We start from the raw sequence: 24,050 nt of genomic DNA, 5'->3' as shown, positions 1-24,050 counted from the left end.
GGGCTCAAGCTTGAAACTTTGGTTATACATCTTTTCCTCTTATGGATACTGCGAGACTTGCTGAGTTCCCTCACCATTGCTGTGTTTTTAAAACAATGACAGTGTCTACAGAATTTTGCTTCACTCTATTCAGTTGTTCCACTGGAAATTCATATACCATGAGGAAGGGCTTAGGCCCAAAATGTTGGCTATATCTCTCATTGCTGCATCTCCATTGACAATGGCGTGAAGCAAGGCTGCATCCTCGCACCAACCCTCTTTACTATCTTCTTCAGCATGATGCTGAAACAAGCCATGAAAGACCTCAACAATGAAGACGCTGTTTACATCCGGTACCGCACGGATGGCAGTCTCTTCAATCTGAGGCGCCTGCAAGCTCACACCAAGACACAAGAGCAACTTGTCCGTGAACTACTCTTTGCAGATGATGCCGCTTTAGTTGCCCATTCAGAGCCAGCTCTCCAGCGCATGACATCCTGTTTTGCGGATACTGCCAAAATGTTTGGCCTGGAAGTCAGCCTGAAGAAAACTGAGGTCCTCCATCAGCCAGGGCCCCACCATGACTACCAGACCCCCCACATCTCTATCAGGCACACAGAACTCAAAACGGTCAACCAGTTTACCTACCTCGGCTGCACCATTTCATCGGATGCAAGGATCGACAATGAGATAGACAACAGACTCGCCAAGGCAAATAGCGCCTTTGGAAGACTACATAAAAGAGTCTGGAAAAACAACCACCTGAAGAAACACACAAAGATCAGCATGTACAGAGCCGTTGTCATACCCACGCTCCTGTTCGGCTCCGAATCACGGGTCCTCTACCGGCATCACCTAGAACGCTTCCATCAGCGCTGTCTCCACTCCATCCTCAACATTCATTGGAATGACTTCATCACCAACATCGAAGTACTCGAGCTGGCAGAGTCCGCAAGCATCGAATCCATGCTGCTGAAGACCCAACTGCCCTGGGTGGGTCACGTCTCCAGAATGGAGAACCATCGCCTTCCCAAGATCGTGTTATATGGCGAGCTCTCCCCTGGCCACCGAGAAAGAGGTGCACCAAAGAAGAGGTACAAGGACTGCCTGAAGAAATCTCTTGGTGCCTGCCACATGGCCCACTGCCAGTGGGCTGATATCACCTCCAACCGTGCATCTTGGCGCCTCACTGCTCGGCGGGCAGCAACCTCCTTTGAAGAAGACTGCAGAGCCCACCTCACTAACAAAAGACAAAGGAGGAAAAACCCAACACCCAACCCCAACCAACCAATTTTCCCCTGCAACCGCTGCAACCGTGCCTGCCTGTCCCGCATCGGACTTGTCAGTCACCAATGAGCCTGCAGCAGAAGTGGACATACCCCTCCATAAATCTTCGTCTATGAAGCCAAGCCAAAGAAAGAACAAGTACAATGTACAGATGCATTGAACTTATAACTTGTTGTAGCCATGCAGGTACAAGATATCAAAGTATAAAATACCACAATATGTCATGACACAAAAAAAAGACAGTAAATATAAAAAAGATAGTTAAATAAATATTCAAGGTTGCAGTTACTGCTTAAAAAAAGTTTCAATAGTACAGATAGATCTTTTGGTGGTCTCATTATAGTTTATGGTTAGAGTAGTATGGGAACTTTCAGAAACCAGATGGAGGGGGGAAAATACTGTTCTTGTGTCTTAAGGTACTGGACTTGAGGCTTCTGTATAGACTTGGCTAGGTTTGCCATTTTCTACATTCTAGATTCTCCTACATTCTACAGACTTCTACATTCCTCAATGGTTGTTTTCAAATCAAGCAGTGATGCAACCAGTTAGTATGCTTTCTACTGTACAGTCCAAATGTAGAAGTATGCACTATATAACATGAGTTGACTCAGAAATCCTGAAATTTATGGAAAATGGATTAGTACGTCTCCATGACTTTTGTTTGCAACTTTCTCAAGTTCCAAGGAAACTGCTTGCACTCAAGTTATTTTTGCAGTGTTCATGCTTTCAGTGGCATATAATGCTATACTTGCGTAACAATGCAATGATAGGGAGATTATTGGAAATAATTCTTGGGGGTAGGAATTGTGCACATTGAGATTAGGGACAGTTGACGTGGCTTTATGAACGACGGGTCATGTCTTAGGAGCTTTTTAAAGAAGTAACAAAGGTGGTTGATGAGAGTAGGGCAGAGGATTTGTTTGCATAGGCTTTTGTAATGCATTTGACAAGGTCGCTTGTGGTAGGCTGATTCAGAAGGAATAGATTTGTGGGTTTCATAGTGGATTGATAGTTTGGACGTAAAATTGGCTAATCCAGAGAAGGGTGGTGGAAGGTTGTTCTGGCTGGAGGCCTGTGACCAGGGTGTTCCACAGTGTTAGGACACTGTTGTCTGTGATTTGAATAAACTGCTTGGATAAAAATGTAGATGAATAGTTTAGTAAGTTGGCAGATGAAACGAAGATTGGTGGAGTGTTGACAGGGCAGAGAACTATCAAAGAATGCAACAGTGTGGTTCTGGTTTTCGTTGCTCCTGATGCAAACAGGCAAGGCACACTGAAATCTATGGATTAGCTCTTTATTAGATTGCTGCCTGAAAGAGCCTGTATTGCTGTCACACTTGAAGCAGTCTCATTGGGTCTCCGTCCAACAAAGGATGGATCAAGTGTTTATACATTCAAGCAAGTTAGACAAAGGTTACATCAGTCACAAACTCACATGATCTAAAGGAAAATGTTGTATAGGACAGTAGCAACTCCCTTTCCCTTTCTCCTCTTCTCCCCTCCCTTTGTAGTCTCATCAAGGTTGAGAAACATGCTGTTTGGAAGAGTTCAGACTCCGAGAAAACATCAGTAATCCTCATCCTCCTATATCTCTTCTTGCATTCCTGCACTTTCAGCTTTGACTCCCTCCTTAGGCACCATAAGGATGTTTCAATTAGTACCAGCCCCCAAAGCACCATACTGCTTCTAACATTTCACCTCTTCTTAAACACTGAACATAGACACTAACAGTGGTTCTCAACCTTTTTCTTTCTACTCACATACCACTTTAAGTATTCCCTATGCCATCAGTGCTCTGTGATTAGTATGGGATTACTAATGTGGATGGAAAGAATAAGTTTGAAAACCACTGTTTTAATCATACCTAATTGACTCGTTATGTGCACAGTTTCATAACTCCAAAGGAAATGATGAATGACAATTTTTCTCAAGCAAAATATTTCAGTAACAATTGGGTCTAGACACTGGTTCTCAACCTTCCCTTGCCACTTGCATACCACCTTAAACAATCCCTTACTAATAACAGAGCACCGATGGCATAGGGAATACTTAAAATGGTATGTGAGTGGAAAGGGAAAGGTTGAGAACCACTGCACCTAAAAAAATTTCTAAGGTCTCTAATATTTTAAGGATATCTAAGGGTATTTTATACATTATCTCATTAGAATGCAGATCAGTTTCAGATATGGGTAGAGAAATAGCAGACAGAATTTAATCCAGACAACAAGGGTGAGGCTTTGTGCTTTGGGAGGTAAATTTAAGAGAAATGTGTACAGTTAATGGCAGTGAAGGATTTATTTGCAGATGGATCTGGGGGTCCAGGTCCATAGCTCATTCAAAAATGGCGAGGCAAGTAGATAGGGTAGTTTTTTAAAAAAAATGCTTGCCTTCATTGGGCAAGCATTGAGTACAAAAGTAAGGGACTCATCCTCCAGCTTGAAAAACTTTGGTTATGCTACACGATGAATACTGTGTGCAATTCCAAGAAGAATGTGGAGGCACAAGAGATTTACCAGGTTGCTCTCTGGTTTAGAGGATTTGAATTATGGGGAAATGTTTTTTAAACTTTATTTATTCGTTCAAAAAACAAATAATATATGACATATGTAATGGAGGATTAAAACCATGTACCCAGATGCTTTTTTGCTTATGTGGAACTGACGACACTGGGTCCACACGCAGGTCACCTTACTTTCAGAACTAGCAGATGTAATTAAACTCAGCCATGGGGACTTATCTGAAGATACACTTTGAAATGGAATTCCACTGTGAGGCCCAGGGAAAGCAGTTGTCAAATGCAACACTCTGAAATTGACGAATTGGTCACAACCTGTCTTGCTCGAGAAGTTTTAATAAGTCTTTGTATCTACGAGATAAACCAGGAAATCATAACATCCTGGTTCCATAATAATTAATCTTCTAAATTGTAGAATGTAATGTTCAGTTTTGATTTTGACTGACAAATATTAGAAGGAGTAGGCGCATGATTAATTGTTTTTGGGGTATATAAGCCTGTGGTCCTGCTGCTGAAGTTTAGACTCTCCGAGGGGTGGGAACACCCCTTGTCAAGAAGGAAGAACAGCCAGAGTCCGAGCAACGTCCCGGTCGGGGGAGGTGGAGAAGCTGCTACCAGCGCCCTGACAACCTACTACAAGTGTGCAGTCGTTGCCTCGCTTCGGCAGTTGGGACCAGTCCAAGCGTTGATAAGTATAGTTGGGAAGGGCTTGCATATTGTAGTGTGAAATCAGCTTTTGAATTAGTAATAAACATTTGTATAAACTGAACTGCTCTCAGTGTGTGTGTCTATTTTCTTTCGGTAGCTCAAACACTGTGACCAATCTAAAATGAACAAAATGAGAGGTATAAGTTTACCCAAGACAATTGGCGCTGCGAGCAGGGTTGGTCTCAAGATGTTTCGCCGAAAGAAAGAGGTGAGCCCTGAGCAGTTCTTGATTCCTGGATGGACTTCCAAAGACGATGGGTTTGGCATGTTGGCCAATACCCTGTCTTTGTTGGGACCACCCATTAGTTGGGATGAGAAGTTAGACTCATCAAGTGCACCTCTGGGAGAGCGGGTTGCCACTCTCCTTCGAGAAAGTAAATTTCCTGATAAAAAGGGAACGCTGACGAATGGTTTTTGGTTGCTGGCCACAGCATTACGCCACTCCGTTCAGCGTGAAGCTGAATTAATTCAAAGAGAAGTAGAATCTCAGTGCAAAAGAAAGCAATTAGAGGAGGAGCTAGAAGTCCTGCGACAATGCTGTTCCATGATGAGCGAGATTGTTCGCACCAGTCAGGACAGAGCCAAAGAATGGGAAGATAAGCATGTCCAAATGATTTGCCGTAATATTAAACTCCGGCAGCAGCTCTGTGCAGATAAGGAAAGGCATGGAGTAGAACCCGATCCATATTGTATTCATGCCATGATAAGGAATGGTGACGATCCTGATGTAATTGAGGATTGGGATGGGAATATTTGGAATGAGAATGGTAATAATGCAGATTCTCCTCAGCATGTGTCTAACATACTACCCTCTCCATCTGCTGTTCACGCTCGCCCTATAAGGCAGCAGATTTCCCAAACAGACAGAAGGGGGGATGATGTAAGGGTAGAGATGGAAGGGATAGATACCCCAGTTTCCCATGTGGACCCAGGGGAAAATACCCAAACCCCTGCTTATGCTCTATGGCCTACTCCCTTTGTTGGATGGCCTCGACCTCCTCCCCTAGACTGGGTGGAGGGCCCTGTGGGCCAAAGTGGGAACAGGGGTCGGAAACAGTCAATGATACGTGACTTCTCTGTAAAAGAGCTGGCTACCATTGGAGATCGATTTAGGCAAAAGGCAGGAGAAACTCTGACGGCCCGGCTCCTGCGTGTCTGGGAACAAGGAGGGGGTAATGTATTTTTAACCCCTGAGGAATTGTTGGGATTAGGAACATTATCTACTGATATCAGGGTCACTGCTGAGCTGCGGGGTAGAGGGAGAGAGATGGATTACTTACTTACTACTCTAGGGGATGCCCTGCTACGAGTATACCCATCACCAATAGATTGGAATTTACATTTGCAAAACAATTGGAGAACCCCAGAGGAGGGTATAGCATTAATTCGTCAACAGGCCCTGTCCTCTGCCTTGTATGGAGGGCGTTTGAGGCTGTGGGTACATGGGGGGAGTCCTGATGAAGAGATATTCACTGCCGGAATGCATACCAGATTGGTTCGTTCTGCCCAACCCACCACACGGGGATTGGTTCTGTCCATAACTAGTCCGCTAATTGGGCACCCTGTGTCTGAGGCGGTGCACGCCTTATCTGGGCTTCGAGAATTAGAACTGGGAGGTAAAATCCATTCACGTACAACCCAGGTTAAATCAGACAAGCAGGATGAAAAGAGAAGGGCTGCTGGTAATAATGGACCGACAAGGAAGGACCTTTTTCTAACCTTGTTAAAGTTAGGCGTACCTAAAAGTGATATTGATGGGAAACCTACTGCGGTCCTTTATGCCCTTTATAAGAGAAAATCAGGGGAACATCATCCCCAGCTGCTGAGTCCTCCTGGACCAGCTGTGCCTTCTGCTCCCACTGCTGCTTCTATCGAGCTGGCTTCTCCTGCTCCAGTTACTCGTCATGAAGTAAAACAATGGGTTAAACAGGCTCTTAAAGATAACAATAGCATGTGGTCCTGGAAGCCCCCGAACCCTTCTGAAGCCTGAAGGTGTGGGCAGGATTCCCGTGTCTACTCCATCGAGACACGGTGCACACACGGGGATCCGCGGCCCTACATACCGTTAACAATCCACTGGGGTGGGGGTAATGATCGCCAATACTTGGCTTTGGTCGACACTGGTGCAGAGCACTCGGTGATTCCTGGTAATCCCGACCTCTGGACTGGACCGGCCTTTCGAATAGAGGGGTTGGGAGGAGCGGTCACCCTGGCAAAGGAAATAAAAGTCTGTGCCATGGTGGGTGATAGCCCTTCCCCTGTCTGGTTACATGCCCTGGTGGCTGCTACTGATGAGTCTATCCTGGGTATTAATATGTTGGCCGGTATGGCCCTTAATACTAGCCAAGGGGGATTTGAATTTGGAATTCGAACTATTACAAAAAAACTAGTAGTGTGTCAGGCTAAGTGGGATCCTGTGATGGTGCCAGCCCCCATGAAACCAGTGTGCATTCCACAATATCGTCTCCCTGGGGGGGCAGGAAGAGATTACTGCCACCATCGATGCTCTGCAAGAAGAAGGGGTAGTGAGGCCCGCAACGTCGCCCTTTAATAGCCCTGTTTGGCCGATCCAGAAGCCGGACGGCTCCTGGAGAATGACAGTTGATTATTGTTTTTTGAACAAACATGCCCCACCACTTGCTTCAGCAGTTCCGGACATCGTCACCCTTATTGAAAACATTGCTACTGGGAACTCAGGAACATGGTGTGCTGTCATTGATCTCGCTAACGCCTTCTTCAGTATTCTTATAGCTGAGGACTCACAGGATCAGTTCGCCTTTACCTGGAAGGGGCGCCAGTATACCTTCACCCACCTTCCAGTATTGCCTTCCCTCTCAATTCACCATTATATTGATGATGTGGCCTCCTGGAGCCTCTGGCAGAAACAAGAGGGTCGCCGAGTCCCACTGGGATTCTGGTCACGTACCATGCCTGAGGCTGCCACTCGTTATTCTGCTTTTGAAGAACAGTTACTAGCCTGTTACTGGGCCCTGCTAGAGACTGAAAGAATGACAGGTGATGCAGATGTTCAGTTGCGACCTGCACTTCCAATAATGAACTGTGTCCTGGCTAATGATGCTAGTCTAAAGATCGGGCGGGCTCAGCAGTCTTCTATTGTTAAATGGAAATGGTATATTCAGAGTCGTGCGACCAGAGGGCCTGAAGGGGTGGGCCGCGTACACGAACAGGTGGCTTACCATCCCAGGTCAGGAACTCACTTATCGGAGGAGGGGGATGGTGGCTCCAGTCAGTATGCTGAGTTGAAGGTATTCACTTTACCACTAGATCCCCATGATCACCCTCTTCGCCTGTTTACTGATTCCTGGGCTGTGGCTAATGGACTTGTGGTATGGATGCCTGATTTGCAAAAGAACAACTGGATGATACATGACCGCCCAGTATGGGGCAAAGAGTTGTGGCAGCTGTTGTGGGATGCTTCCCACCATCGTGAGATAACCGTTTATCACGTTGATGCCCATACCAATATGGCGACTAACATGGCTCAACATAATGCAGTAGCAGATCAGCTTGCCACTATCAGCTGTGCTGATACCGTCCCCCTGGCTCGATGGGCACATGAACAGAGTGGTCATTTGGGGGAGAAGGGATCAGCTATGTGGTCCCGTACACATGCTTTATCCGTCCATCAGGATGATGTCCGCATGGTCGTACGTACATGCCCAGAATGTCAGCTTGTGAAGTTCCATACCGTTCCACCTGGTCCACATGACCGAATAAAAAGGGGTGCTCACTCAGCTGCGGTCTGGCAAATTGATTACATAGGCCCCATGCTAGACTGTATGGGTAAACATTACATCCTAGTAATGGTTGACACCTTTTCAGGCCTGGTTTTTACTTTTCCCACCAAGATGGCTGACCAAGCTAGCACTATCCAAGGACTAAACCATTTGATTTATCGTTATGATGTTCCAGAGGAGATTCACTCTGATAATGGCTCGCACTTCTCCGGGAAAGCAATCTGTGATTGGGCAAATTACAACGGTATTTTATGGGTTCACCATATTCCTTATTACCCGCAGGCTGCCGGGTTAGTTGAACAAATGAACGGCTTACTGAAGGAACAAATTCGTTTGTTAACATCACTGGGGACCCAGAAGGGATGGTGCCATGTGCTGCAGCAGGCAGTCGACAATTTGAATCATCGCCCTTTAAAAGGAGGTACACCTTTCCACCGACTTCTTCATGCTCCTGAATTACAGCCTATTCCAGAGGAAAAACAGTCATTGCCCCCCATTCCCGAACTAGAGAATGTTGGACAAAAGGTATGGGTGGCACCACCAGGTAGTGGCCCTCCTGTAAAAGGAGAAATAGTGACACCTGCCCAGGTTAACACTCGGTGGGTAGCTATTGAAGGACAGGATGATTTAGTCTGTTTAAACACTGAACGCTTATGGTATCGTGAGTGACATGTGTCAGGCTTCTTTGTTCCAGGTTCTCCATTTTACACTCCTGGTGATCTGGCTTAACAGCTGCTTTGATGCCAGCAATTGGATTTGTAATGTCGAGGACGTTCCAAGGGAGTTCCCCGTGGGAAACACGGTCGGATGCATTACACCAAGGAAGTCCTCGGTCACCAGCCTCAAGTGCAGCTTATATAAATATGTTATTGTTCAGCATGTTTCAAAATCTGTTCGTGAGCTCCAGTATCTGGGTATTGTGGCCAACAAGGATAATTTGAGCCTTGGTTGGAATCCTTTCTCATGGCTAACTGCTACATTTGGGGGAGTGGGCTACACTATCCTCCGTTGGTTGCTCGCGTCATTGCTTATCTTTGTAATTGTTGTTTTGATTTCTCTTTTTTCGCTCCCTCTGTACTCAAATACTGGTTAGGCCTCGCAAATGACAGATTGTGACCAAGGGGTGGAATGTAATGGAGGATTAAAACCATGTACCCAGATGCTTTTTTGCTTATGTGGAACTGACGACACTGGGTCCACACGCAGGTCACCTTACTTTCAGAACTAGCAGATGTAATTAAACTCAGCCATGGGGACTTATCTGAAGATACACTTTGAAATGGAATTCCACTGTGAGGCCCAGGGAAAGCAGTTGTCAAATGCAACACTCTGAAATTGACGAATTGGTCACAACCTGTCTTGCTCGAGAAGTTTTAATAAGTCTTTGTATCTACGAGATAAACCAGGAAATCATAACATCCTGGTTCCATAATAATTAATCTTCTAAATTGTAGAATGTAATGTTCAGTTTTGATTTTGACTGACAAATATTAGAAGGAGTAGGCGCATGATTAATTGTTTTTGGGGTATATAAGCCTGTGGTCCTGCTGCTGAAGTTTAGACTCTCCGAGGGGTGGGAACACCCCTTGTCAAGAAGGAAGAACAGCCAGAGTCCGAGCAACGTCCCGGTCGGGGGAGGTGGAGAAGCTGCTACCAGCGCCCTGACAACCTACTACAAGTGTGCAGTCGTTGCCTCGCTTCGGCAGTTGGGACCAGTCCAAGCGTTGATAAGTATAGTTGGGAAGGGCTTGCATATTGTAGTGTGAAATCAGCTTTTGAATTAGTAATAAACATTTGTATAAACTGAACTGCTCTCGGTGTGTGTGTCTATTTTCTTTCGGTAGCTCAAACACTGTGACCAATCTAAAATGAACAAAATGAGAGGTATAAGTTTACCCAAGACAACATATACAACAATTAAACATGAACATGAAAAGTGCCCCACCCCCCCTTCAGCCAACTCTCCTAAGAAGAGCCATTAAAAAAAAGAAAGAATACTAAAGAAAAAGTTAAATATACATATTAAAATCTAATCAATATAAATTGAAATGTAAATATTCCTAATATAACAGCCACTTATTAATAAAAAAATTATAATTATCATGTGAAACATACATAATTTTTTCCATTATTAAACAATATTTCATCTCATTATGCCATCTATAAATATCAATCATATTTGTATCTTTCCATGTACTAGAAATACATTTTTTCGCTACAGATAAAGCTAAATATACAAAAGCATGCTGGAATTTATCTAATCCCAAATCTTTCAGAGGTTGCAAACTACCCAATAAACATACTGTTGGATCTAAAACTATTTTAATCTTTATACAGGTATTCTTAAAAACAATTGAATTTTCTTCCAAAAAGATTGTATATGTATACATAACCAAACAGCATGAAAAACAGTTCCAACTATATCACCACATCTAAAACACAAATCTGATTCATTAAAACCATATTTTTTTTAATTTTTCAGGTGTCAAATATAATTGATATTAAAAAATTGTAATTAATCATTGCATAATGTGCATTTATCAATCTAGTTACACTATCATAACAGATATCTAACCAATCATCTTCAGAAAAAATAAAACCAAAATCCGCTTCCCATTTAATTTTGGATCTATCCCAACCATTTTTTTCTATATCATCCTGTAATATTTGATACATAAATGAAATATAACCCTTCTCATGGTACCTTCATAAGAAAAGTCTCAAATTTAGTTATTTTAGGTAAAATCATATCTCTACCAAACATACATTTTACCAAAGATCGAATTTGATATTAAAGAAATAAAGAATTCTTATCAATACCAAAATCTTCCCTCATCTGGTTAAAAGATAAAAAACTTACCCTCTTTAAAACAATCTCCCAAATTTTTCACACCTTTAAATCTCCAATGAAATAAACTTTGACTATGTATTGAAAAAGAAATAAGTTGATTATTATACAACGGAGTCAAAGCCAATAATTTACCCCCAAGAACCTATCATTTTATTTTTCTTTATCCATAACTTCATTCAATGTTTTAATATAGGCACATTATATTGTTGTAACAAATTTATATTCCACCAAAACAAAAATTGATGTATTTCAAATTCAGAAATACTTGCCATCTCAATTTTAGCCCAACTAGGAGGCCGTACCAAATACATCAATGAGCTAATAAATTTAAGTTGGGCTGCCTCATAATAATTTTGAAAATGTGGTAAACGTAGTCCCCCTAACTCATATTTCCAAGTTAATTTATTCAAAGCTACTCTCTAAAATTTACCCCTCCATAAAAACTCCCTAACCATTTTATTCAAATCTTGAAAAAAAATTTTATCAAGTAAATACGGAATAGATTGAAACAAATATTGTATACGTGGAAAAATATTCATCTTAATTGTATTTATCCTTCCCATTAAATTAATAGGCAAATCTTTTCATTTAATCAAATCAGTTTTAATTTTTTTTATTAACAGAGCATAATTTATATAAAGATTGATAATTAACATTCAAAATTATACCCAGATATTTAATTCGATCAGTCCACTTCAAATTAATAATATTCTTATAAACTGAATAATCTCCTTCACTTACCGGTAATATTTCACTTTTTTCCCAATTAACTTTATATCCAGAAGGACATCCATATTGTACTAAACATTCCTTCAAATGCAAAAGTGACTGAGCTGGATTTATTACATCAATACATAATCAGCAAATAAATTAATTTTATACTCCTCATCTAAAACTTTCATACCTTATATCTGTGTATTTTGTCTTATCAACTGTGCTAAAGGTTCAATCACTAACGCAAACAAAGCTGGTGATAAAGGACAACTTTGACAAGTTGATTGAGTTAACATAAAAGATTCCGAAATCAAATCATTTGTCAATACTCTAGCTACCGGTTTACTATATAGAGTCCTAATCCAACCAATAAAAGAAGGACCAAACTTAAATTTCTCCAAAACTTTAAACAAAAAATTCCATTCAACTCTATCAAATGCTTTTTCTGCATCTAAAGATATCACCGTCGGGTGATCTAAAGATTGTCAAAAATCTATTAATCAAACTAATCACATGCAAAATGTTATCTGAAGCATATCTATTCTTTATAAAACCTGTTTGATCAATATGAATCAACTTTGGTAAAAATTTAGCCAATCTATTCGCTAATATTTTAGCTATTATTTTATAATCTATATTTAACAACAAAATTGGTCTATATGAAGATACTTTCAAAGGATCTCTATCTTTTTGTGGAATTACTATGATTAAAGCACTAGAACAAGACTCCGGTAATTCATAATGTTCTCCAACTTGAAGTCTTCTTTTTTCTTTCTTCTTTGGCTTGGCTTCGCAGACGAAGATTTATGGAGGGGGTAAAAAGTCCACGTCAGCTGCAGGCTCGTTTGTGGCTGACCAGTCCGATGCGGGACAGGCAGACACGATTGCAGCGGTTGCAAGGGAAAATTGGTTGGTTGGGGTTGGGTGTTGGGTTTTTCCTCCTTTGCCTTTTGTCAGTGAGGTGGGCTCTGCGGTCTTCTTCAAAGGAGGCTGCTGCCCGCCAAACTGTGAGGCGCCAAGATGCACGGTTTGAGGCGTTATCAGCCCACTGGCGGTAGTCAATGTGGCAGGCACCAAGAGATTTCTTTAGGCAGTCCTTGTACCTTTTCTTTGGTGCACCTCTGTCACGGTGGCCAGTGGAGAGCTCGCCATATAATACGATCTTGGGAAGGCGATGGTCCTCCATTCTGGAGACGTGACCCATCCAGCGCAGCTGGATCTTCAGCAGCATGGACTCGATGCTGTCGACCTCTGCCATCTCGAGTACCTCGACGTTAGGGGTGTGAGCGCTCCAATGGATGTTGAGGATGGAGCGGAGACAACGCTGGTGGAAGCGTTCTAGGAGCCGTAGGTGGTGCCGGTAGAGGACCCATGATTCGGAGCCGAACAGGAGTGTGGGTATGACAACGGCTCTGTATACGCTTATCTTTGTGAGCTCTAGCCCCTAAGGCTAGAGCTGGATGAGGTTCCCACCTTGGATGAGACATATAAGGCAATCGAACAACTGAAAAGTGGCAAAGCAGCAGGTATGGATGGAATCCCCCCAGAAGTCTGGAAGGCTGGTGGCAAAACTCTGCATGCCAAACTGCATGAGTTTTTCAAGCTTTGTTGGGACCAAGGTAAACTGCCTCAGGATCTTCGTGATGCCACCATCATCACCCTGTACAAAAACAAAGGCGAGAAATCAGACTGCTCAAACTACAGGGGAATCACGTTGCTCTCCATTGCAGGCAAAATCTTCGCTAGGATTCTACTAAATAGAATAATACCTAGTGTCGCTGAGAATATTCTCCCAGAATCACAGTGCGGCTTTCGCGCTAACAGAGGAACCACTGACATGGTCTTTGCCCTCAGACAGCTCCAAGAAAAGTGTAGAGAACAAAACAAAGGACTCTACATCACCTTTGTTGACCTCACCAAAGCCTTCGACACCGTGAGCAGGAAAGGGCTTTGGCAAATACTAGAGCGCATCGGATGTCCCCCAAAGTTCCTCAACATGATTATCCAACTGCACGAAAACCAACAAGGTCGGGTCAGATACAGCAATGAGCTCTCTGAACCCTTCTCCATTAACAATGGCGTGAAGCAAGGCTGTGTTCTCGCACCAACCCTCTTTTCAATCTTCTTCAGCATGATGCTGAACCAAGCCATGAAAGACCCCAACAATGAAGACGCTGTTTACATCCGGTACCGCACGGATGGCAGTCTCTTCAATCTGAGGCGCCTGCAAGCTCACACCAAGACACAAGAGAAACTTGTCCGTGAACTACTCTTTGCAGATGATGCCGCTTTAGTTGCCCATTCAGAGCCAGCTCTTCAGCGCTTGACGTCCTGCTTTGCGGAAACTGCCAAAATGTTTGGCCTGGAAGTCAGCCTGAAGAAAACTGAGGTCCTCCATCAGCCAGCTCCCCACCATGACTACCAGCCCCCCCACATCTCCATCGGGCACACAAAACTCAAAACGGTCAACCAGTTTACCTATCTCGGCTGCACCATTTCATCAGATGCAAGGATCGACAATGAGATAGACAACAGACTCGCCAAGGCAAATAGCGCCTTTGGAAGACTACACAAAAGAGTCTGGAAAAACAACCAACTGAAAAACCAACTTGAAGTAATACATCCCCAAACACTGTAGATAAATCATCATAAAAAGTTTTATAAAATTCAACCGAAAATCCATCATCACCAGGCATTTCCAGCATAGCCATTTTAATTTCCGAATCAGTAAATGGTTCTTCTAACTCCTGTATATCTCCATCCTCTAATATTGGTAAATTCAACTGTGATTTTTTAAAAAAATCAATCGATCCAGTTTCCTGTTTTCCTTCAGATGTTTATAACTTTTTATAAAATGAATAAAATTCATCATTAATCTCACGAGGTTTATGTAATAAGAGAATTCCGTCTAACAGCATTAATAGTCCTCTATCTGTTCTTTCTTTAATTCCCATTCCAATACCTTATGTGCTTTCTCTTCCCATTCGTAATACCGTTGTTTAATCCTATTAATCACACATTCAAATTGATAAGATTGCAAAGTATTATATTTCAATTTCAGCCTAGATAATTCTATTTTCTGATCTTCTGTAGCATCTTTCTGAAATTTCTTTTCATTATGGTGAAATGTTGAACAAACGCAGATTTTCTCTGGAGTGAGGGAGGCGGGGATAGAAATTTCTAAAATAATGAGAGGCATTGATAGGGTGGACTGTCAGAACTTTCTCCCCAGGATGAGAGCATCACACACGAGAGGACATGTGTTTAAGGTGATGGGGAGCAAGTTTAAGGGAGATGTATGGTGCAAATTCTTTACACAGAGCGCTAAATGCCTGGATTGGGGTGCCTGAAGTTGTGGCATGTAATGTAAAGGAGATAGAAGGATATCTATAAAGTGTAAGTAGCAGAGTTTTAGATTGATTTTGGACATCTATGTTTTGGCACAGACAAATGGTCTGAAGAGCCTTTTCAGGTTCTATGATAGCATTAACTTTCATTTGTGAAGCCCTGACAACAGTGTTTGTAAAAGAAGCTTTATCAAATATATATCAAAGAATTTGGATTAAAAGAGAGCTGAAAACCAGGCATGCAAACTACCAGTGAAGCAAATAGAAAAAACTTTGTGTGCAAGAGACTAGAATTAGAAAACCACTGGAAGCGAAACAGGTCCTTGACACAATTATCACTTGTGCAATCCTAACACTTTTATATGATCAAAGTTTGTACTTGTTCTGCCACTCAGGTAGTTTGTTAAACTAGTTGATAATTTGCCTGTCATTATAGAAGACTAAAATAGTGGTACAAGTTAGAGGAGAAATCCACACCACATTTTCTGATAATATTTTCCCTCAGAAAAAAAATCACCACCTCCACCCTTAACTACCTCCTTCCCCACCCACTCTCCAAAGCGCATTAACATTGGATAAATTGTGGAAACAAATATAATTTAAGATGACAGATGTAAATATTTTCATTAATTTCCATTTACCAATTTTTTTTCTGTTGTTATAGTTCAATTTTGTGACCAAGTTATTTGTTTCCCCTCTTTCTATATAATATATTAAGTAGAATGGTGAATGTTGTGTGAGCTGGCTGTTTAAGGTAACTTAAGATGATAGTTTGTACCAGGAATTGAAATGTGCATTTTTTTAAATTTGAAGTTGTGCATGCATTTATTTCCTGTTCAGCTTCCTGTTTTCATATTTTTGCTCAGGCTATTGTGACAACATTTTTAATAGGAGTGGAAGAAAATGCCAAGTAGGAATGGTTGGAAATTTAAACTCTCATTATCTCTTGTATGATTTCACTCTTACTTGCGTAGTGTTGGCCAGAAATTCTGATATAACGCAAAGTTCGAATGCTGATAAGCTTCATGAATTTTTTTTAATTAATTTTTTTTAAACTTTATTTATTCGTTCAAAAAAACAAATAATATGACATATACAACAATTAACCATAAACATGAATGTTATTTTTAATATATAAAAAGAGAAAAGAAGCCCCCCCCCCCGCTTCAGCCAACTCTCCTAAGGAGAGCCATAAAGAAAAAATATTAAAGAAAAATTAAATATACATATTAAGATCTAATCAATGTAAATTGAAATGTAAATATTCTGAATATAATGACCACTTATTAATAAGAAAATTATAATTATCACATGAAACATACGTAATTTTTTCCATTATTAAACAATATTTCATCTCATGCCATCTATTAATATCAATCACATTTGTATCTTTCCACGTACTACCAATACAATTTTTTGCTACAGATAAAGCTAAATATACAAAAGCAAGTTGAAACTTATCTAATACCAAGCCTTTCAAAGGTTGCAAACTACTCAATAAAAATACTGTTGGATCTAAAACTATTTTAATCTTATACAGATATTCTAAAAACTACTGAATTTTCTTCCAAAAAGATTGTATATGTATACATGACCAAACGGCATGAAAAAAAGTTCCAACCGTATCACCACATCTAAAACACAAGTCTGATTCATGAAAACCATACTTTTTAAATTTTTCAGGTGTTAAATATAATTGATGTAAAAAATTATAGTTAATCATTGCATAACGAGCATTTATCAATCTAGTTACACTATCATAACAAATATCTAACCAATCATCTTCGGAAAAAATAAAACCTGTATCCGCTTCCCATTAACTTTTGGATCTATCCCAATCCTTTTTATCCATACCATCTTGTAATATTTGATACATAGATGAAATATATCCCTTCTCTGGTACCTTCATAAGAAAAGTCTCAAATTTACTCATTTCAGGTAAAATCATATCTCTACCAAACATGCATCTTACCATAGATCGAATTTGATAATATAGAAACAAAGAATTCTTATCAATACCAAAACCTTCCCTCATCTGATTAAAAGATAAAAATTTACCCTCTTTAAAACAATCTCCCAAATTTTTCACACCTTTAAATCTCCAATGCAATAAACTTCGATTATGTATTGAAAAAGGAATAAGTTGATTATTATACAATGGAGTCAAAGCCAATAATTTACCCCTAGAGCCACACCTGACATTTTTCTTTATCCATAACTTCATTAAATATTTTTGTATAGGCACATTATATTGTTGTAACAAATTTATATTCCATCTAAACAAAAATTGATGTATTTCAAATTCAGAAATATTTGCCATCTCAATTTTGGCCCAACTAGGAGGCCGTACCAAATCCATCAATGAACTAATAAATTTAAGTTGGGCTGCTTTATAATAATTTTGAAAATGTGGTAAACGTAAATTAATCTTTAACTCAATTTGGAACGGCGATATTATTGCTTGAGGCCAAAATAGGTTAATTAGAACCAAAATGTAAGAACATTTAGTGTTGGTGAAAATTCCAAATTTTTGAAGCTTTAGCTATTTTTTTAATATGGTGACAGGAGGCAGGAATATAATCACCTTCTTGGTCCTCCGTTTCAAACTGAAAGTACGAAACTCTTAAGTTTTTTTTGTAGAACGATCATAATATTCCAGATACCACTAAAAAATTTCCCCTAAAATAGCTCCCCATTAATTGGGTATAGCAGAAAGAATGAAACTAAATCTGGCCTGAATTTTATGTGATCTAAAGGTATGTAATTGGCATTGATGCTGGGTACTGAATTGACCTGTTGTGTGTCCCTTCAACAAACCAGTCTAGAGCATAATTTGCTCAAAACTTTAGTGCTCATAAACATTGACATAATGCAGGACCCATCTCGCCCTAGGCATATTTCTTCCCCCTCTCATCAGAGAGGAGGTTCAAGAGTAGGAAATTGTGCACCGACAGGCTTAAAGACAGTTTCTTCCATGCAGCTGGCAGACTTCTGAATGAACCTCTCAACAGTGCTCTCATGCTGCCCTTGCTATGTACTAATTGATCATTTTACTGTCCTCTTATTAATTAATTAATTGACCTCTTGCTCTTCTACTTTGTATGGTTGTATATATGGTCGAGTTGATTTGCTTGATTGTTTGTGGAAGACCCTTCTCACTGTACCATGTATAATGTGACCAACAAAAATTATATCTGCTTTTGAATTTGAAAAAAAATCTTATTTACAAATATGTTAAAATTTTATTGTAGTACTTGGAATGTGCTGCCAGGGAAGTGTTGAAACCTCATACGATAAAAATGTATGAGGTGTTTAGACAGGGAATTGAGGCATGTAAACCACATGCAGGCAAATTTACAGTTTAAATTGGCAACATGGTCAGAACTGATTGTTGGCTGAAAGACCTGTTCTTGTGGTGATTACTAATTAACTTTGGATGTGAACCATATCTATTCACAATTGAAGTTTCTTTTTATGATATTTTCAAGTTAAATGTCTGTCAGATCATGACATAAATTCTGATTCTGAATAAATTCTAATTCTGTGATCTGGACTTTCTGGCTGACATCGTGGTTTTTCTTATCTGTTTTGAAGCAGATAATTGAAATTACATCATTTTAATATGTGTGTTTATATCTGTTGTAGATCCTCGCTGGGCATCAATAAATAGGGGTGTTCTGATCTGTGATGACTGCTGCAGTATACACCGCAGTTTGGGCCGACATATCTCTCAGGTACGGCACCTGACGCACACAACCTGGCCTCCTTCTCTGTTACAGGTAAGAAGTACTTTGTAATCAGAGACTCTTAACAAGTGGAGATTAGTCCTAAGGATTCAAAAGAAGTTGTTGGCTAAGAGCTGGTATTAAAGTGTAGAGGGTGCAATATTTGGTCATTCTGATCTCACAATTCATTATGATAAATGAGGAATTTTCCAAAATTGGTAATGTTATTTGAAATTGCACTTCAAATGGACTGGTAAAGGACAGCACTTTGAGAGTTACAATTTGATTATGTAGGATTGGGTTTATTAACCACTTGTTTTATCTAGACAATAGTTTTGTACGTTCATTTTACTGGAAATATCTATATTCCTTAATCTTCAGTAATACATTGTGGTTTCATCCTGAAACTAATTGAATCTTGTGTACTGTGTTACAAATGCAATACTCCTTTCAGAAGTTTGTTGTTAATCAAATTAAATAGATAATAAAAAAGAAAAATATATTCTGGGATGTACTCCTTTAGTATTTTAAAAATCTTTTCACTTCATGATAAATGTGTGTCTTCAATCATTTGCTGTTGGCTAATTTATCCAATTTCACTCTTTTATGTGAAAGATGATCACTTCTAGTCAGAGTGGAAAGGTTAGTCAGCATTTTGTTTGAGATAACATCACACTTGCGTCGTTTGAAATATAGCTGCAAGCAGGAGATGGCAATCATTTAATTAGAAATATGCCATAAGGGTGAGATCTGAACTATTGCAGTGGGTTCACATGGCTTCAAGGTCTTGGAATCCCAGAGGTTTTCATCCTATTACTAATGTTTTGATTTATAACAGTTTTAGAGAAAAAAAAATTCCCTGGTGGATAAACCCCCAACAATTAATTTAAGTTGTATGAAAATTAATGGAAGTATCATGAAAAGTTTGTATGATTCCTATGTGTCTGTAGACTAAATAGAAAAATTAGTTACAGAAGTTGATAGACACAGGCCATAAAAAAGGAATCTTTATGAAAAATAAAGATAGTTTTGAACTGCAGTCAACTTCTATTTGCTTTTTTGCCATTTAGTGTGTTAAGATCATTTGACACTTGAGGGTTATACAAATGGAAATGCTTTTTGATGCCTGGGCTTCATTTCATCTGAGGATGGCGAATGTTTTCCTTGTGTGTATCAGCACCTTTTGCCAATTGTCTGAAGATCCCTAGATCTGGAACTATTTTGTCCTGCTTTATAAACATTCATGGGGCTTAAATGGCATAATTAATGTTTTTTTAATTAAAAATCTTAATCTACATTTATAGAATTTTGTGTTAATTGTGTACACATGCACTGAAATTCTTGTTGCAGCTGAACAGGAACAGTATTCTTTTTGTTTAAAAACTGCCAGACAAAGATAACTATGTACTAAATAGTTAATTGAATTAAAAAATATCATAAATATTCAGTTATCCCAGTGCAAAAAAAAATGACAGCAAAAGTGCAGACTTTCCTTTTTGTGATGTCAGCGCAGTCCCTGATTAATGTAACAAGGGGAGGTTCCAAAGTTGATAACTGGAAGCTGATGACTTCTGTGCTTACTTGTAAATTTTCCCATTGTGGATTTAGCATAGTTTGTTTTGTGACATCTCTATTTTTCAGTTCGTTTAGATGCTTCTTAGCTGAATTTGCAAAAGCAATCTGACTGAAATTTTAAGTGCCCAGATGGACACAAATGATCAGAGCAGGAACCGCATCATTTGTCTATGTATTGATATAAAAATACTAATGTTGTACACTAGCCCAAACTTTTGAAAAATATTTTTAATTTAGATGGTACAAGCCTTAGTTGGTAATGGTGCAAATTCAATCTGGGAACACTCCTTGCTAGACCCTACATCTGCAGCGAGTGGAAAACGCAAGGCCAGCCCTCAGGATAAAACACAGTGAGTACACCGGATTTTGTTTATTGCATATAGTTCATGCATCAACAGGACAGATTTAGCAGTGATTTGTTCCGTAAATCTGAAGATATGTACACTGTTGTGCATGCTTTTACAAACTGTCTTTCACAAACTTCCATAGGACAGGAAATATTTTTCCTGCTGCTGGATCTGTTTCATTCTTAATTTTGCTAATGAGTGTATTTTTTTTTCTACAGAAGTACAATGTTCATATGCCCAAAATTCTTATTTGCTGTGGGCAAGCATTCAAACCTTGTTTACTCAACTGAAATATTTTAAAAATTGATTGTTATTTAACAATTTGCATATATCTGATACCAGTTAAATACATCCATCCTAACATTTCCTCGTTACTAGCCTATAATTTTAATATTTCTTTCACTGCTCCCACACTTTTTCCCTTTGTCTCAATCTCGACATTGTGGCCTTATCATGTCACACTTGCATCGTTTGAAATATGGCTGCAAGCAGGAGAACCACATTTTATCCTTCCTAGAACATGTTCTTAATTCTCCTCAGCTGATTGGTCTTTTTCTTTCCTGATTCTTTTTTTTTTGTTTTTCCACCCCCCCCCCCCACATCCCTCCTCACATGCAGTACCCCTCAACGCTCTTTGCCGGCCAGAAAAGCTGATCATCCTCTAGTAACCCATTTGGCCACTATTCCACGAAAGATGCCTCTGTTCCTGTTTAACAATGAAAAGAATATCGCATCGTTGCAGATGATTTCTGTTTTGAAATTGCACAAGGTTTATCTTGAATATAAAGACTGAACTTCATAGCTTCAGCCACCCAAAATCAATCCTGACCTCCAAGACTTTACATGTTCTCCCTGTGACTGGGTTATTTTCCTCAATTGTTCAGTTTTTCTCCAGCACTCCTTGAATTACAATTTAGAAGGTTGACTGGCTACTGTCAATTATCCTTCATGTATAGGTAGGTGCATGGCAGAGGAAATTGATGGGAATGTGGGGAGAATAAAATGGGATTAGTTAAAGATTATATAACTTGGTGCATGATGGTATGGATTCTGGTCTGAAAGGAGCATGTATGCAGTTTGACTCTCATCTCTTACTATTGCACCAGCCTCTTTCTTTTAGTGCCTGATATCGGAACATGTACTATTCTGCCCCCCACACTCATACTCACCTAAGCAATCATTAACTATAGTCTGCCAATCAGCTAACTATTTAACATTCCCAATAATTTCAAATATAGTGGAATTTTAAAAGGATGCTTGCTTTGAAAAAAATATTTTAACCTTTTCATTATTCAGCCCAAATAAAGCAGAATTTATCAGAGCCAAATACTCGATGCTGGCGTTTGTCCATCGTTTGCCATGTCGTGAGGATGACAGTGTTGCAGCCAAAGATCTGAGCAAAGTAAGCATCGTTGCAGAAGGCATTGCCTAAAAGACTGGAGAATTTCCTTGGGAGAACTGTGTAAATATGTCTGTACTGCTCTGGGAGCATGTGGCTAAATTTTAAAATGTTTTGATGTTACAGCTAAAATGCAGTTATTGCAACCCACTTGTCTTAAAAATAAAATTGTTCTGTTTCCAGATTTGGAAATGTACCATTCTTCCATCACAGAGTAATTCTGGGACTCTCTTCAATGAGACAATGGTTGACCATGGGAACTGCACATCACTGTCTTCTTGAGAGTAATAGAGATGAATATTAACCTTATCAGTGATACTCAAATCCCATAATTGAATACAATATTGAAAAAAAATGACCCTTTACAAATAATTTGGATGTTGACTTCAGTGTGGCATGAAATGTGATAGAATGTTTGAAAGAAAAACATAACATTTTGACTGAAATTGGGGGAGAATATCAACCAGGATTGCTTTTGGATTTTCATCTTTGGGTGTAATGGTGGGGGGAGGTTAATGGACATCTTCATTTTTAAGATGGGATGAGAGAGCTACTTTGCACAAGTTCTCATTCACCACTCCATTTACAATATTTTTGTTTTGCTGCCTCTTGTATTAGACCTATGGAGGAAGGGACAACATTGAAATTTTGATGTATTGGCTTTATTTTGCTGAGTTGAGTTAATCATGTTGGGAATTTATTATATCAGAAAATGCATCAATATGTGTACCTGCCCTGACAAACCAGCTGACAGATGTTGCATGAAAATGGAATTCCTTCTGTTATAATATATTTTGATCTACACTGCATCACTCACTTCCTGATAGGAAAAAAATTAGATTGCTCTTTCTAATTTATAAAGGACATGGTATTGGAGTTTAATTTATTACAAATGAATGTCTTTTTCTACATGGCATAAAATTTATCAAGTCAACTACTCAATATTGTCATTTATCGATGTCTTGCATCCCTTATCAGTTGAATTGGGGAACGAAAGATATTTGTGATTTAAATTCTTGAATAATATTTGCGGGTGCGGTGAGAGGGAAAATGCAACATAATTGTCATATTTACTTGTATTGGATTTCAGTGGAAATGGAATTGCTTGCTAATTTTGATCGAGGTAATGTGTGTGAGGCAAGGAGTAGGAAAATGTAACACCCAAGGCTGCAAACTTACTTCTGCGGCATCAATCTTGGGCTTTTGGGTCTCCTGCAATGGTGGACAAGAGCAGAAAAGAGAGCAAAGGAGATTATTGGGTTCCTGCCCCACATGCTTTCATCTGGAAGATTTTTCTGCTTTTTTTTTTTAATTCCACAGTCTGATGCTCAAAATTGATTAACCCATATCTGAAGAGGTATCAGAATTTATTGTCATGAACAGGTCATTAAATTCAGTGCTTTGTGGCAGCATCATGGAGCAAACATTCATTATAACTATCTTTTTCTTTGGCTTGGCTTCGCGGACGAAGATTTATGGAGGGGGTAAAAAGTCCACGTCAGCTGCAGGCTCGTTTGTGGCTGACAATTCCGATGCGGGACAGGCAGACACGGTTGCAGCGGTTGCAGGGGAAAATTGGTTGGTTGGGGTTGGGTGTTGGGTTTTTCCTCCTTTGCCTTTTGTCAGTGAGGTGGGCGCTGCGGTCTTCTTCAAAGGAGGTTGCTGCCCGCCAAACTGTGAGGCGCCAAGATGCACGGTTTGAGGCGTTATCAGCCCACTGGCGGTGGTCAATGTGGCAGGCACCAAGAGATTTCTTTAGGCAGTCCTTGTACCTTTTCTTTGGTGCACCTCTGTCACGGTGGCCAGTGGAGAGCTCGCCATATAACACGATCTTGGGAAGGCG

The 24,050-nt window shown here is 39.9% G+C and overlaps 1 protein-coding gene across 8 annotated transcripts in view; it reads left to right on the top strand.

The window, feature by feature from the left end:
• git2a (G protein-coupled receptor kinase interacting ArfGAP 2a) overlaps positions 1 to 24,050 on the top strand; it is a 113,540-nt gene that overhangs the window by 11,806 nt on the left and 77,684 nt on the right. For all 8 annotated transcript variants that reach the window (XM_069932741.1, XM_069932742.1, XM_069932744.1 and 5 more), the window contains exons 2-4: positions 18,807 to 18,940; positions 20,699 to 20,811; positions 22,105 to 22,210. In XM_069932741.1, coding sequence (XP_069788842.1) covers positions 18,807 to 18,940; positions 20,699 to 20,811; positions 22,105 to 22,210 — 353 coding nt within the window. The remainder of the gene's footprint in view (positions 1 to 18,806; positions 18,941 to 20,698; positions 20,812 to 22,104; positions 22,211 to 24,050) is intronic.

This window comes from Narcine bancroftii, chromosome 4, assembly GCF_036971445.1.
Source record: "Narcine bancroftii isolate sNarBan1 chromosome 4, sNarBan1.hap1, whole genome shotgun sequence".
In the NCBI taxonomy this organism is placed as follows: domain Eukaryota; kingdom Metazoa; phylum Chordata; class Chondrichthyes; order Torpediniformes; family Narcinidae; genus Narcine; species Narcine bancroftii.
The sequence above is the reverse complement of the archived record's forward strand: the minus strand, read 5'-3'. Positions and strand labels throughout refer to the sequence as shown.